The sequence below is a fragment of the Camelus ferus genome, chromosome 1, assembly GCF_009834535.1.
Source record: "Camelus ferus isolate YT-003-E chromosome 1, BCGSAC_Cfer_1.0, whole genome shotgun sequence".
Taxonomy (NCBI): domain Eukaryota; kingdom Metazoa; phylum Chordata; class Mammalia; order Artiodactyla; family Camelidae; genus Camelus; species Camelus ferus.
This window is the reverse complement of record NC_045696.1, coordinates 57,235,838-57,248,462: the sequence shown is the minus strand read 5'-3', so window position 1 is coordinate 57,248,462 and position 12,625 is coordinate 57,235,838. Positions and strand designations below refer to the sequence as shown.

The 12,625-nt window shown below is 36.8% G+C and overlaps 1 protein-coding gene across 6 annotated transcripts in view; it reads left to right on the top strand.

The window, feature by feature from the left end:
• POLQ (DNA polymerase theta) overlaps window positions 1-12,625 on the top strand; it is a 95,937-nt gene that overhangs the window by 40,981 nt on the left and 42,331 nt on the right. For all 6 annotated transcript variants that reach the window (XR_004320080.1, XM_032480141.1, XM_032480134.1 and 3 more), the window contains one exon: window positions 7,550-10,662. Coding sequence is in view for 5 of the 6 variants with exons in the window: in XM_032480141.1 (XP_032336032.1) it covers window positions 7,550-10,662 (3,113 nt within the window). In the remaining variant the exon portion in view is untranslated. The remainder of the gene's footprint in view (window positions 1-7,549; window positions 10,663-12,625) is intronic.

Sequence of the window (12,625 nt, the reverse complement as noted above, 5' to 3'; positions counted from 1 at the left end):
TTTGCATGAAATTTTACATATATAAAACAGAAGCAGACTCACAGACATTTAGAAAACAAACTGTGGTTACCGGGGAGAGTGGGTGAGAAGGGATAAACTAGGAGTTTGAGATTTGCAGATACTGACTGGTATATATAAAATAGATAAACAAGTTTATACTGTATAGCACAGGGAACTATATTCGATATCTTATAGTAGCTTACAGTGAAAAAGAATATGAAAACAAATATATGTATATTCATGTATGAAACATTGAAACACTGAAACATTGTGTTGTATATCAGAAATTGACACAACATTGTAAACTGACTATAATTCAATTAAAAAAAAAAGAAAAGAAAATCAGCTAGGGCATTTCCCTGATACTCAGGTACAGTATTTTTAGTGTGAGCCTCAGTTTTGATGTCAGCAATTTCAGAATATAAGTGAATAGCAGTAAGAAGATTATTACTTGTTGCCCACTTCTGATGGCGGTCCCAGAGCTTGCCATACAACATTTTAAGATAATAACTAGAATTATAAGTTAAGAGAATTATCAGTTAGAATTATACCAGGCAAATCAAATTTCTAGGGATTTCACACAATTTCCAGAACACTCATATACTTATGTAAATACAACATAAAGAAGATTTAGTGTTACTTCTTATTTGATAATGCTTCCTATGTAATTTACCATAGCAAATAAGCCTAATTAGTTAAATATCTTTTGAAATACTCTGGGGGGCCCTGTGGAAAAGTTCACAGTTGGTTTGTGGTCAAAGAACTTATTTAGAATTTGATTTTGGGAAGTTTGTCAAAGATATCAAATGGTTTGGACTCTTGACTAAATAGGATCACAGATCAGTATAAAACGATACTTGTCTATTTAGCAGATGAAAGAAAATAAAATTCTAGTTTTATGTAAGTATACTATTGATATTAAAGCTTAATTTAAAAAACCCTTATAATAATTCAGTTTTAGTCAGCTTGATTCCACAAGGTAAAATCTTTTCTTTCTTCAACCTTTTTTATACCTTTATCCTTTATAATCAGGAGTTCCAGTTCAGACAAAATTACTCTTATTTCCCTTAACAAAGTACATCTTCATTCTTCATAACTTTTCTTAGCCAAAACACATCCTGCTTTCTTGCATATGGAGATGTTTCCTTTGTTGTTTCTTATAGCTTTAGTTACGTATGTTAGAATTTTTCACTTTTAAAAACTTTAATTTCTGGTGAAAGTTGAGAACCAAACAATTGTGAACTGTCTCTTACACGAGATTCTGTAGCTTGGCAAAATTATGAATACTCTATAACTTCTAGAAACATGCGCTTTCTCAGAAAATTTCTCAGCATGGCACCAAACATGCTTACTAGTAATCCCAAATTTTATCTTCAGTTTCTCAGCAATAGTGTTACCCCAAAAGGGGAAGGGAAAAGACTCCAGTTCTTGTCATACTTGTCTTACCCCTAGAATACCTAGTCATCTTTGTCCTCTTTACCCATGTCCTTACCCATGATGCACACAGAGAAACCACAATGCTAATTATATTAAAATGAGCATTGGGTCATGTCTGGTTAGGTTCTTCTCTCTACCTCGCAGTTTCGGCTGTCCAGTTCTAACCAGTTTCTTCCACTCATTTAGAAGTAAAGCCCCTTTATGTTGGAGGTGGGCATAACACCATCTTCAGGACCATCCTCCCTCTCCTCCACCTATCTGCCCAGTGCCCCCACTTATCTAAGTACCTAACAATAGGAAGCCAAAAGTAGATAAACCTATGTTCAGTAATTAATCTTTCACCTATTTTATCTTATTTTGAATGATCTAAATGTTCAGTAAATTTCCATCATTAAATTTCATCTTGGCAAAACTTTAGGGTTTCAGGCTACTGAAAAGATTTGGAAAACTTACTTGAAAAGTTCACCTAGGAAACCTTTTTATTCTACTTTTAATTTACTTGCTCTAAACAATTATATTTAGATCTAATGAAAATTTCATTGTACCAAGTTATTTTTCTTGCTGACAAATTTTTTGGCTTAGGTAGAATAAAATTATTGTAATTAATGCTGATAACTCTAAAGACATGTCTGTTTTAGTTAAAGCAACAAACTTAAAACCAGCTTTTACTTACTAAAGATTATTTTAGATAACTTGCTCTTGAAAAGCATTTGAGTTAGTATATTCCTTAGAACTGTGGAATGCCCGATCCTTGCAAGCTTGTTTTTAAACCAACTAAATAAAGCTCTTTTATAAATCAATTTTGGCAATACCATCCAGAGGTAGGAAAATACTACAGTTCTATAACGTGTATATGTGTGCGTATATATACACATATGCATATGTAGACATACACACACATAGACTCAAAAGGATCTTAGAAGACAAGGTTCTTCATTTTTAAATGTAGAAAAGGCCTAAAAATTCTTATCAGGCTCTGAATATCAGCTTCCAGTTTGGCCAGTTTTCTGCTCATAAAGTTATTAAGTCCTTTCTAATATCTTTGTCAGGTTTCAGAAGGACAAAGTAAATATTTCTGGCAATATTGAATAACCCTGTTAATTTTTAGTTTCCCTTGGCTGTTAAGGGCAGTAACAGCAGTTTACTAGAATATTCCGTAGAGTTTCTTCAGCTCTTGGAGGGGCTCATATTGGGGCATTTAAGTTGATTTTGAAGAATTTGCATGGGTTTTTGAAGATACTCACCCTCCTACCCCCAAGGGTCCTAGCTGATTATGATAGAGACTGACTTTTGGGCCAGTGTTTTGATGATGAACCCTTAGGAGGGTGTAATGGGGGAGGCCTAGGTGTTGTTTTGGGTTTATGGCCTTGGAATTGTTGTAGCTATAATGCTATTAGCTTGGCAGATTTTTGTTTTCAATCTTGCTCTGAAATGGAGTAGGACCTTGTGAGCCCCCCTTCCCAAACCCCTGCCTGTTATTTATAGAAAAGCTGAAGTTTCCCAGGCCTCCATGAGTCATAGAAGAGCATGCTCAAGCAGTTGATTAGGACAAGCCTGCAGACATTGGGGAATGGCAGTGACTCTGACCACCTGTCTCGAGGATTAACTGAGATTATTCCTTCATTTCCCTTTCAAACTTGGCTGAAAAGAATCTTTGGAGATGGTTATTTTGGGGGGGTTTCTGGGTCCACTAGATTGTAGGCATTCTGGTTAAAAGCAACTTTCGTTTTTGTTATCAGGGCTCTTGCCCCCAGCAGGGAAGAAACAAGAACTGGTTAGAACCCACCAATTCCAAGATGGTGGAGGATTTGATTTCCACTGGACCTTGAGCATCATTATACGCTCATTGTAATGTATTAGCAAGCTAAGTGACATGCCCACCAGCACCATAACACTTGACTATTGACATAACAACAACCAGAAAAACCCATAAAAGGACTGAAAAACAAGGACTGATTGGCTCCATCATACACAAAAGGAAGACATGATAGCAGAAGCCTCCCATAAAAGTCCACATGGCCTGACCCAGCCAGAGCTGTCTCTACCACCCATCTTGGCTGACAGCTCCCTGCTCTAGCTCTTTTCTTCCCTTCTCTCTGCTGGAGCACTTTCCTTCCATTTCCCCTTCCATTTCATCCCTCAACCTCTGCTGTGTGAATTCTTTCACAGCCAGCAGCAAGAACCCACACTTTGGTGAGCTTCCTAATTTAGGGATCCCTCCATCCGCTAACAGCTCCATGATCCTTTCAGAATGCTCAGCAGTAGTCAAGTTCAGTCAGGCTTATGGCTTCGCATTCTGTTTTCTGCCTTTTTATAATGATTTGTGAAAAATCAGTTGCTATTTTTTGAGCCCTCTCTGGTATCATCCTCAGGGTATTGCCATCTTGCTTCCTGCATCCATTTTTTGACTTCCCCAGTTCAAACATGTACAAGCTGATAAAGATTTAGTATTCTAGGGTCATAGGCACTGACAATAACACTAAAATTCTTTAAACTTCTGGGGCTCCTCTCATTGCTGAAAAACCAGCCTCTGTACCCTGATAGCTGAATTGAGAGTTGGAGGCTGAGTTTTGGGAGTATTAGAAAAGAACAGCTTTATTGCTTTGCCAGACAAAAGGAGTCATAGCAGGCTAATACCTTAAAGACTGCGAGCCTACCTTGGAGTAAGGGTCCTGGGGTTTCACAGAAAAATGGAAACAGGAGGGAGATAACAATCAAGGTGTGAGCAGGGGCTACATTTCTTTCATCTTGATAAGAACTTGGTCTTGTTATGGAGGAATTTAGGAGAGTCTGCCCATTTTCTTGAGGTTCAATCCATGACCTTCTTTCATGACCTCTAGGATAAAAGAATAAGTAATTCTAAGAAAAAAATGCACAAGGTGGGGGGCGTGTTAGTCATAAGATCAGTTTAGCTAGAAGTACAGGCCTGAACAACTCAGTAGCCATCTTGTTAGTTTTCTACTCTTTCACTCTTGAGGTTTAAGAAATTCTTTTCCTATAGTGGAAGAGTTTCATCTGCAACTTCAGGTATTGTTTTATCTTGTTTTGTTTTATTTAATTAATTAATTTATAAATATATTTTTATTGAAGTGTAGTCAGTTTACAATGTTGTGTCAGTTTCTGGTGTACAGTGCAATACTTCAGTCATATAGAAACATACATATATTCGTTTTCATATTCTCTTTCTCCATAAGTTACTACAATCAGGTGGTTTTATTTTAAACAGCAACTGTCTAATAGTCTCTTCAGAGTAGAAAGGCAGTTCAGACAGGGCAGTAGTAAAACGAGTACTCAGGTGAAAAAGGAAAGAAGAAAGCAGTAGGAGTCACATCAGTATTTTTGTTTCAGGCACCTTTTATATCTTTAACTTTTCATCAATTTTTTGTAATGAGTTTTTCAATGAAGACTTTTGGAGTTTTGAAAACTTTTGAAGTCTTCTGCATACTAATTAAAATAGATATTCCATTGTGTTTGCTTTGGGAGGTTTCTTGCTTTTAAGTGTACCTTTTAAATGACCTTACCTATTTGGAACATTGATCATAATGGCCGCTGTAATTCTAGGTTATGTTTAGTAAAACTTCGCTGTTTTGCTCAGCATCTGCAGCTTCCAGGACTGTAGTTCTTTGTTTTGTTTTGTTTTGTTTTGTTTTTTTTGGGGGGTGTGTGTGTATTTTTAAATTTATTTTAATGGAGGTACTGGGGATTGAACCCAAGACCTTGTGTATGTTAAGCATGTGCTCTACCACTGAGCTATATACCCTACCCGCCAGGACTGCAGTTCTTAAACATAAAATAAGCAGGTATACTGGAAGGTGGCAAACTCAACTCTTTGGATATAAAGGATCCCATTTCTTTTAGCCATACCCTTGGGTTTCTCAGAGCCAAACTAATACCTCAAGGGATGTGCCACAGGGTTAGGGATTGTGGGGTGTTTTACAATGCACCTGGTGTTACTGGACTCAGTGGTTCCGTTGCTTGGGGTGCATAGCCAATGAACAAGCCAAATACTTTTGAGCAAAGCATAAGCATTTATTGGTTATGACAGATGAGACAGGGAGATAGCCCTTATGGCACTGTCTCCCTGCACAGCATGATCAGGGTAGTTTTAAGCTAAGGGTGCATGCATATTCATGAAAGGGTGATTGTGATCTTCCATATAGAGGTGGAGTTTGAAATGCCCTTGCACAGTGCTACAGCATGCTCAAACGTGAAGGCAGTCCCCTCTCTTGGGGTGGAGATTTTAGCATTAAAATGAGGCAAAGTTCACTCTAGGTTGACAAAATCCAGGCACCTAGTTGAGTGAAGTCATGAGGGTCAGCAAAGCTCAGCATTATCATTCCTTAGACTCCAGTTAGTCTGGTGGATTAGTTCTCAAGGGAGTTTGGATCCTACAAGACAGCTCAAGAATGTGCTTCAGGCTGATCTTTGCCTTTGAAACCGTCTTGGAATCTTTATGACTGATTTATTATCTTTACTATAGTGGTTACTTCTTTTGCCTGATAATAGTCCTTTGTTCCTGAATTCTTTATTGTTTTTAAAATCCTTAATTTCTGAGATCAGTTTATTTTCACATGAAGACCTAGGAAGCCGTATGCTGAAGTGTTCCTTCCTCTCTCGAGTGGATGAAACATCCTCTGGTAGATCCCTTGAGGAGGGCTTATCTAGTATAGAATTCTCCAAGGTCTTGTATGTTTAAAACTCTTTTCCTATAACCTTAATATTTGAAGCACCTCTTGGCTTGATATAAATCCTTAGTCTATACTTTCTTTTATGGAGTTTTTTGAAATTTTTTTTTTTTTTTTTTTTTTTTTTTTTTTGCTTTGTATACTGTTTTTGAGGACTCTAATGGGACTATGATTCTTTTGCCTTTCTACATATGTAGGCCCTGAGATTTATTATCCATATCTTTGAAGTTTGATGGTTTTACTAGGCATTTTTGTTAGGCTGTAATTAGTTGCTATGGAACAAATTACTTAAGAACTTAGTGTCTTAAAAGCAACTAGTAAATACATATAAATTCAAAATTTCTGCAAGTTATGAATTTGGGAGTACCTTTCCTGGTGGTTCTGGTCTGGTTTGAGCTCTCTCATGAGGTTGTAGTTAAGTTGCAAGGACTTTAGCCATCTGAAGGGTTGACTTAGGTCTGCTTTTAAGATGACTCATAGAAGCTGGCAAGTTGGTGCTTAGTTCTCCACATGAGCTTTTCTGTAGAACGGCTTTATATCCTTATAACATGATGGTTGACTTCCCCCAGAGTGAGTGACCCAAGAGAGAGCAAAATGGAAGCTGCAATGTCTTTTATGACCTAGTCTCAATTTTTTAGTTGTTTTAGGTGAGAGGCTAAATTGGTCCATATTACTCTATGTTGGTTAGAAACAGAAGATTCTTGGCTATCATTTCTTCCACAATTTTAATGCCTCATCCTGTTTATCCTCTCTTTATGATATTTCAGTTGCATGTGTGTTTTACCTTTTACAGTGTAGAATATATTACTGTGAAGAGCACTGATATTTCATCAGTTAGCTTGACTGAGCTCACACTCTCAACTTTGTCTGCCTGCTGTGGGCAATAGCTCAAATCTCAGTTCAGTTGTTTAGACTTTCATTTGGCTGCTTGGAGTCTGCCCACACTTGCATAATTTTGACAGCCAGATATTTGGGCAGAATTTATATGAAAAATTTGGGATTCTTCTCTGGATCTCTCAATTCTGAACTTTCTCTCTTCATTTTGTACCTCCTGTAGTTATTCTGAACTCTGTTTCAAATTCTGTCAATCAATAAACTCCAGATTTAAAGACTGTCTTAATGAGGCCTTCCCTAATGATGCTATTTAGAAATTGAAGAACCACCCATCCCTTTCTGGTGCTTCATTTTCTTTTTTTTTTTTTTCTTCCCACAACTCTTATCAACTACACAGAATGTGTTTTAACATTTGTTTATTTTCTGATTCCCCCATCTAGAAGGAAAGCTCTATGAGGGTAGATATACTTCCCTCTTATTCAATTCTACTTCCTCAGTTCCTAGAAAAGCTCAGGTTGATGCTTAATAAAAATGTGTTGTATTAATGAATGAATCAATGCATTAATTTACTTATTTTCCTATCCCTTGTATAGTACCAGAAAGGCAGTGGATGAGGAAGAGGAAGCTGCTGAAGAACGTCGGAATATGCGAACTATTTGGGTGACTGGCAGAAAAGGCTTAACTGAAAGGGAAGTAGCAGCCCTTATAGTGGAAGAAGCCAGAATGATTCTGCAGCAGGACTTAATTGAAATGGGAGTGCAGTGGAATCCATATTCCCTTTCAAATTCTGATACACACTCATTGATCAGCAGTAAGTCAGAAGTAAAAGAACACAAATTTATACCCCAAATTGAGAGTTCTTATAAAAGAGTAACAGCAAAAAGAAAAAGTAACACAGTATTCAGCGATTCTTCTGTGAATCATTCACCAAATACAGTGCATGATTTAGATAAAAGTACAGAGGGTACAAATTTCTTTTCTCACAAGTTTCAGGTTGGAAATCAAGAACATCAGTTACATTGCATTACCAGAACAAGAAAACAGGCTTCTTTGAATATAAATAAAAAGAAGCTAGGAACCTCTCTGCATGAGGGGAAAACAAGCTCTAAGAAAGTTGTTCAGACTCTCTCATCTGAGAAAACAAAAAAAGAAGCTTTGAATTTCAGTTCAGAAAAGATGAATACAACCTCTCAATCTTGGAAACATAGTAATAAGCATCTAAAACTATCCAGAGACAATAGCCCTATCAAAGACACTATGATACATAGGATCAATTTACAAGAACGAACTATGTCTAATCCTGTTCATTGTGAAGACTCATTTACTTTAAATGAGAATATGGAATTTAGAAGTCCAGAGCCATTTGCCAAAAATGTATCTTTCTGTGCTGAGGGAAAATACAACAAAGCATTATTCCTATCACAAACGGAACAAAGTTGTTTAAGGAACAAAACAATAGCTAATGATATTCTAGTGGAACATTTTATCACAGGATCCCAGAGTAAAAAAGTAATTTGTCAAGATGCTAAGGTGGTTAGTGAAAATGGAAGAGAATTAGCAATTGAGTCAGAAAAAATAAATAAAGCATGGATACAAAATGAGTCAAAAAACCACAATGTTTGTGTGAAACACCATGACAGCCATCCAGCTAACTGCCTGGAAAAGCAGTTTGATAAACAGGCAAACACTTATACCAAACTGAAAAAAATAACAGCAATACAAATGCCCTGTGAGGCAGACTGTAGTTACATGAGTAGAAACTCAACTGTTATTGTCAGACATGAAAGTGTAAAGTTTAATGCTGAAGAAAATAAATCAAATAATCTTCAGGTATCAGGAGATAATACAAGCAGCTCTGAGATTCCCAGTGGAGTACATCTACCAAGTAGAGCATGTGGTAAGTCAGGAAGCCAGCTTGAGAATATTCTAAATACCCCTAGCGTACAAGAAAAAACAGATGCTTATGAAGCAGTCAAAGCTAAAAATAATCATGTTTCTGACCTAGGTTTAGATCTCTGTGATTTTGAAGATAGTTTGTACCTTGATACTCAGTCAGAGAAAATAATTCAACAGGTGGCAACTGAAAATGCCAAGCAAGAAGGAGCGAAGGACACAAACCTGGCAACAGGGATGATGCAGAAGAGCCTAGACAAACAGAGCTCAGTGAGCTCTTGTCAGAATGAGATTCACGTTACTTTTCCTCGTGAACGATGTTCTTCTGGAATGACAAATATAGATCATTTGAAACTTAAGACTGTAGATGCTGTGAAACAAGGCACTGATTCACGTGGGGTTGATAACCTGACTCCAGAAAGCCCAACTTTGTATTCTCCTATACTAGTGGGGGAAAATGGCCCATGTTTTAAAGGCAATGAACTTTCTGTTACTGACTCCCAATTAAATAGTTTTCTTCAAGGTTATCAAACACAAGAAGCTATGAAACCAGTTATACCCTTGTTTCCTCAAAAGATAACTCCTACCGGTATAGAAGTAGAATGTCTGCCAGTTCCTGAAACAAGTTTGAATTTGAGTGATAGTTTACTGTTTGACAGTTTCAGTGAAGACGACCTCATAAAAGAACAACCACCTGATGTACGAGCAAAAGAACTTCCTTTGGAAATAGCTTCAGTCCATTTCAGTGATTCTCTGTGTTTCCAACCAGAGGGCCCAATTAAAAAATCAAATATGAATGAGAATCAAGATAATCAGCAGCCATTGTCTTGTTTCAGTGATGGGTCCATTATATGTTCAGAAATAGATTCTGCTCAGATGGTTGAAGCTTTGGACAATGTAGACGTGTCTCCTGTCCAAGAGAAACATAATACTACAGTATCTCTTAGAGTATTAGAACTGAGTGATCCAGTGATTGAAGGTAATGATTATCCCCAAAGAGAAGTAATTGGAGGAGTTAAAGATGAAAGGTCTCAAAAATCCAAATTAACTGGGATGAGACAAGAGAATTCATTTGTATGGTCAGGGGCATCATTTGATTTAAGTCCAGGACTGCAAAGGATTTTGGATCAAGTTCCCAGTCCTCTAGAAAATGAAAAGTTAAAATTAACCACTACGGACTTGTCACTTTCGAAAGGAAAAAATACAACTGTAAATGACAAACAAGAGTTGATTTCAAATTTGGAGCCAAATCAAGTGCAAGGAATTTCATTTTCCCCTAATATTGCAGTAAAAGGCAAAACTGGGGCACTAGAGAACAATGTCATTCATGGTGAAATCCCCTCCCTCTTGCCTTGTAAAGAAAGCTGTATAGTTGATGATAATGGACTCATTCCTCCTACACCCATTCCAGCATCTGCTTCTAAGATGGCATTTCCAGGTATTGGAACATCTTCTGTGAAGCTCCAGAAAATCAGTAGTGTTTCACAACTTGATGAAAGTTACTTATTTTGTTTGCCTTCAGATAATAAAAACCATGATTTAAGTCCAGAGAGAAATGGTTTAAAAGACAGCAGTCCCATCAGAGACACAAGCTTTTCACTGCAGCTATCACCGGATGGGTTGCAGCTAACTCCAGCCTCATGCAGTTCAGAAAGTTTGGCTATAATTGATGTAGCAAGTGACCAAACTCTGTTTCAAACATTCATTAAGGAGTGGCAGAGCAAAACTCGATTTTCCATCTCATTGGCTTGTGAAAAGATTAGTAATTTGACATCTTCTAAAACTACTACTATTGGTGGAAGGTTTAAACAAGGTAAGAATTAAAAATAAATTTCTACATTTATATGTAAAACAGTGGACTGAGATGGGATCAAGACTTTTCAGCATTGGATATTAAATGTATTAAATTTGTTCAAAGTTTAATAATTTTCTCTTACGTGAGTTTACATGTAGAACAGCCTTATTGTTCAGCACAACTAGATTAATAATAGTTACCCCCTGGTATAAGAGATGGGGGAACCTCAGGACATGTGAGTAGGAGAGCTGAGCAGTGAGGCCAAGAGCTCAAGCTGGGAGACTGAAAAAGTGCAGACTACTAGAACACTACTCATTCCCCTGGCACTGATCTACCATTGAACATGGGGTCTAATCAGGCTTGTGTCTGCCTCCTTTCAAGTAGGCCAGAGATCCCATCTACAGAGCCTTTCTATAGCAGCTCCTCATTCTAGGTAGCTCATTGAGAGTCCCATACCAGTGTTGTCTCCCTGGACACTGACTCAGCAGCCAAGCTTATTGCTGCTGGGAACACCATAGTTGATATGGCTGGTTCAGAGGCCAGCCCTGGAACAGTGTTCCACAGCTTGATGCTTGGGTGTTCCAGGAACCTGCCTCTCAAACAGCAGCTCTTTTTCCTATGCCATTCTGGGCTTTGCCCTGTCTGATGCCACAGGGCTTTTCTGTTTTATGGTTGTCTTTCTCCTCTTCACTTCTGAAGGCTCTGTGGAGGTTCCCTACACATCTCTGCTGCTTCAAATCCTGGCCATATCTGGTGTTAGAGTGTGCTAAGCTTTAACATTGAACACAACATTTCTCTAAAAAAGAAATCTCATAGATATATATTAGAATGTAAGTTTGTGAAATTAAAGATGTATATTTTGAATATGAATCAGATTTTTTGATATCTTTATGGTATGACATGGTTTTAATTTAATTAACTGAAGTATAGTTTATTTAGAATATTGGTTTCATGTGTACAATATAGTGATTCAATATTTTTATAGCTTATATTACATTTAATGTTATTATAAAATAATGGGCGTATTTTTCTGTGCTCTACAGTATATCCTTGTAGTTGATTTATTTTATACACAATAGTTTGTACCTCTTAATACCTTGCCTCTCCCCACAACCCTCTTCCCACCGGTAACCACTAGTTTGTTCTATATATCCGTGAGTCTGTTTATATTTTGTTATATTCATTCATTTTATTTTTTAGGTTTCACATAAAAATGATGACATACAGTGTTTGTCTATCTCTGACTTACTTCACTTAGCACAATACCTTCTAGGTCTATACATGCTGTTGCAAATGGCAGACGTGATGGTTTTTATTAATCATCATTGCTCATGAATTATTTTCTATTAAATTGTAATATCCTTATTCATTTATATAGTCACAGAAGTGCACAGCAAATAGGCATTATATTTTTTCACGATCTATATTAGCTATATATTTTCCAACACTTACTTCAAGTAGAATTGTACCTCCGTTTATAGTCATGAATCACATTGAAATGTTGATCCCAAAGTTTCCCAAAGGACTCTCAAATTTTCAGAGAATTGAAACTTTTGGTTAAATAATGCCATATATTCTGGTCTTAACTTCATGACTGTAATGATTCTTTGTTATGGGGGATAGCTGTAGTAGGCTTTATAACCTGTTGTGGAAATCAAGATTTGATCAGACTTCTTAAATACCTCTATCTTTGAATGAATTTGTTCTAAAGTTCTGAATGTTTGTCTGATCAGGAATCAGGAAGTATATGTGTTAAGGACAAGTTTTATGTACCTTCAGTGCTAGAGTTTAGAGGGATAAAAACATTCACTTAAATTTAATAAATATGTGCTAGTTTATTTTCCAGGTATTGGGGATATAATTGTAAATAAGATAGTTTTTGACCTATGTCTTTGTAAAATTGAAGGTGCATTATTTTAGAGAATATACTGACTCCAAATACGAAATCATACCTACTTCTTCACAGAGAAATAAGACTCTT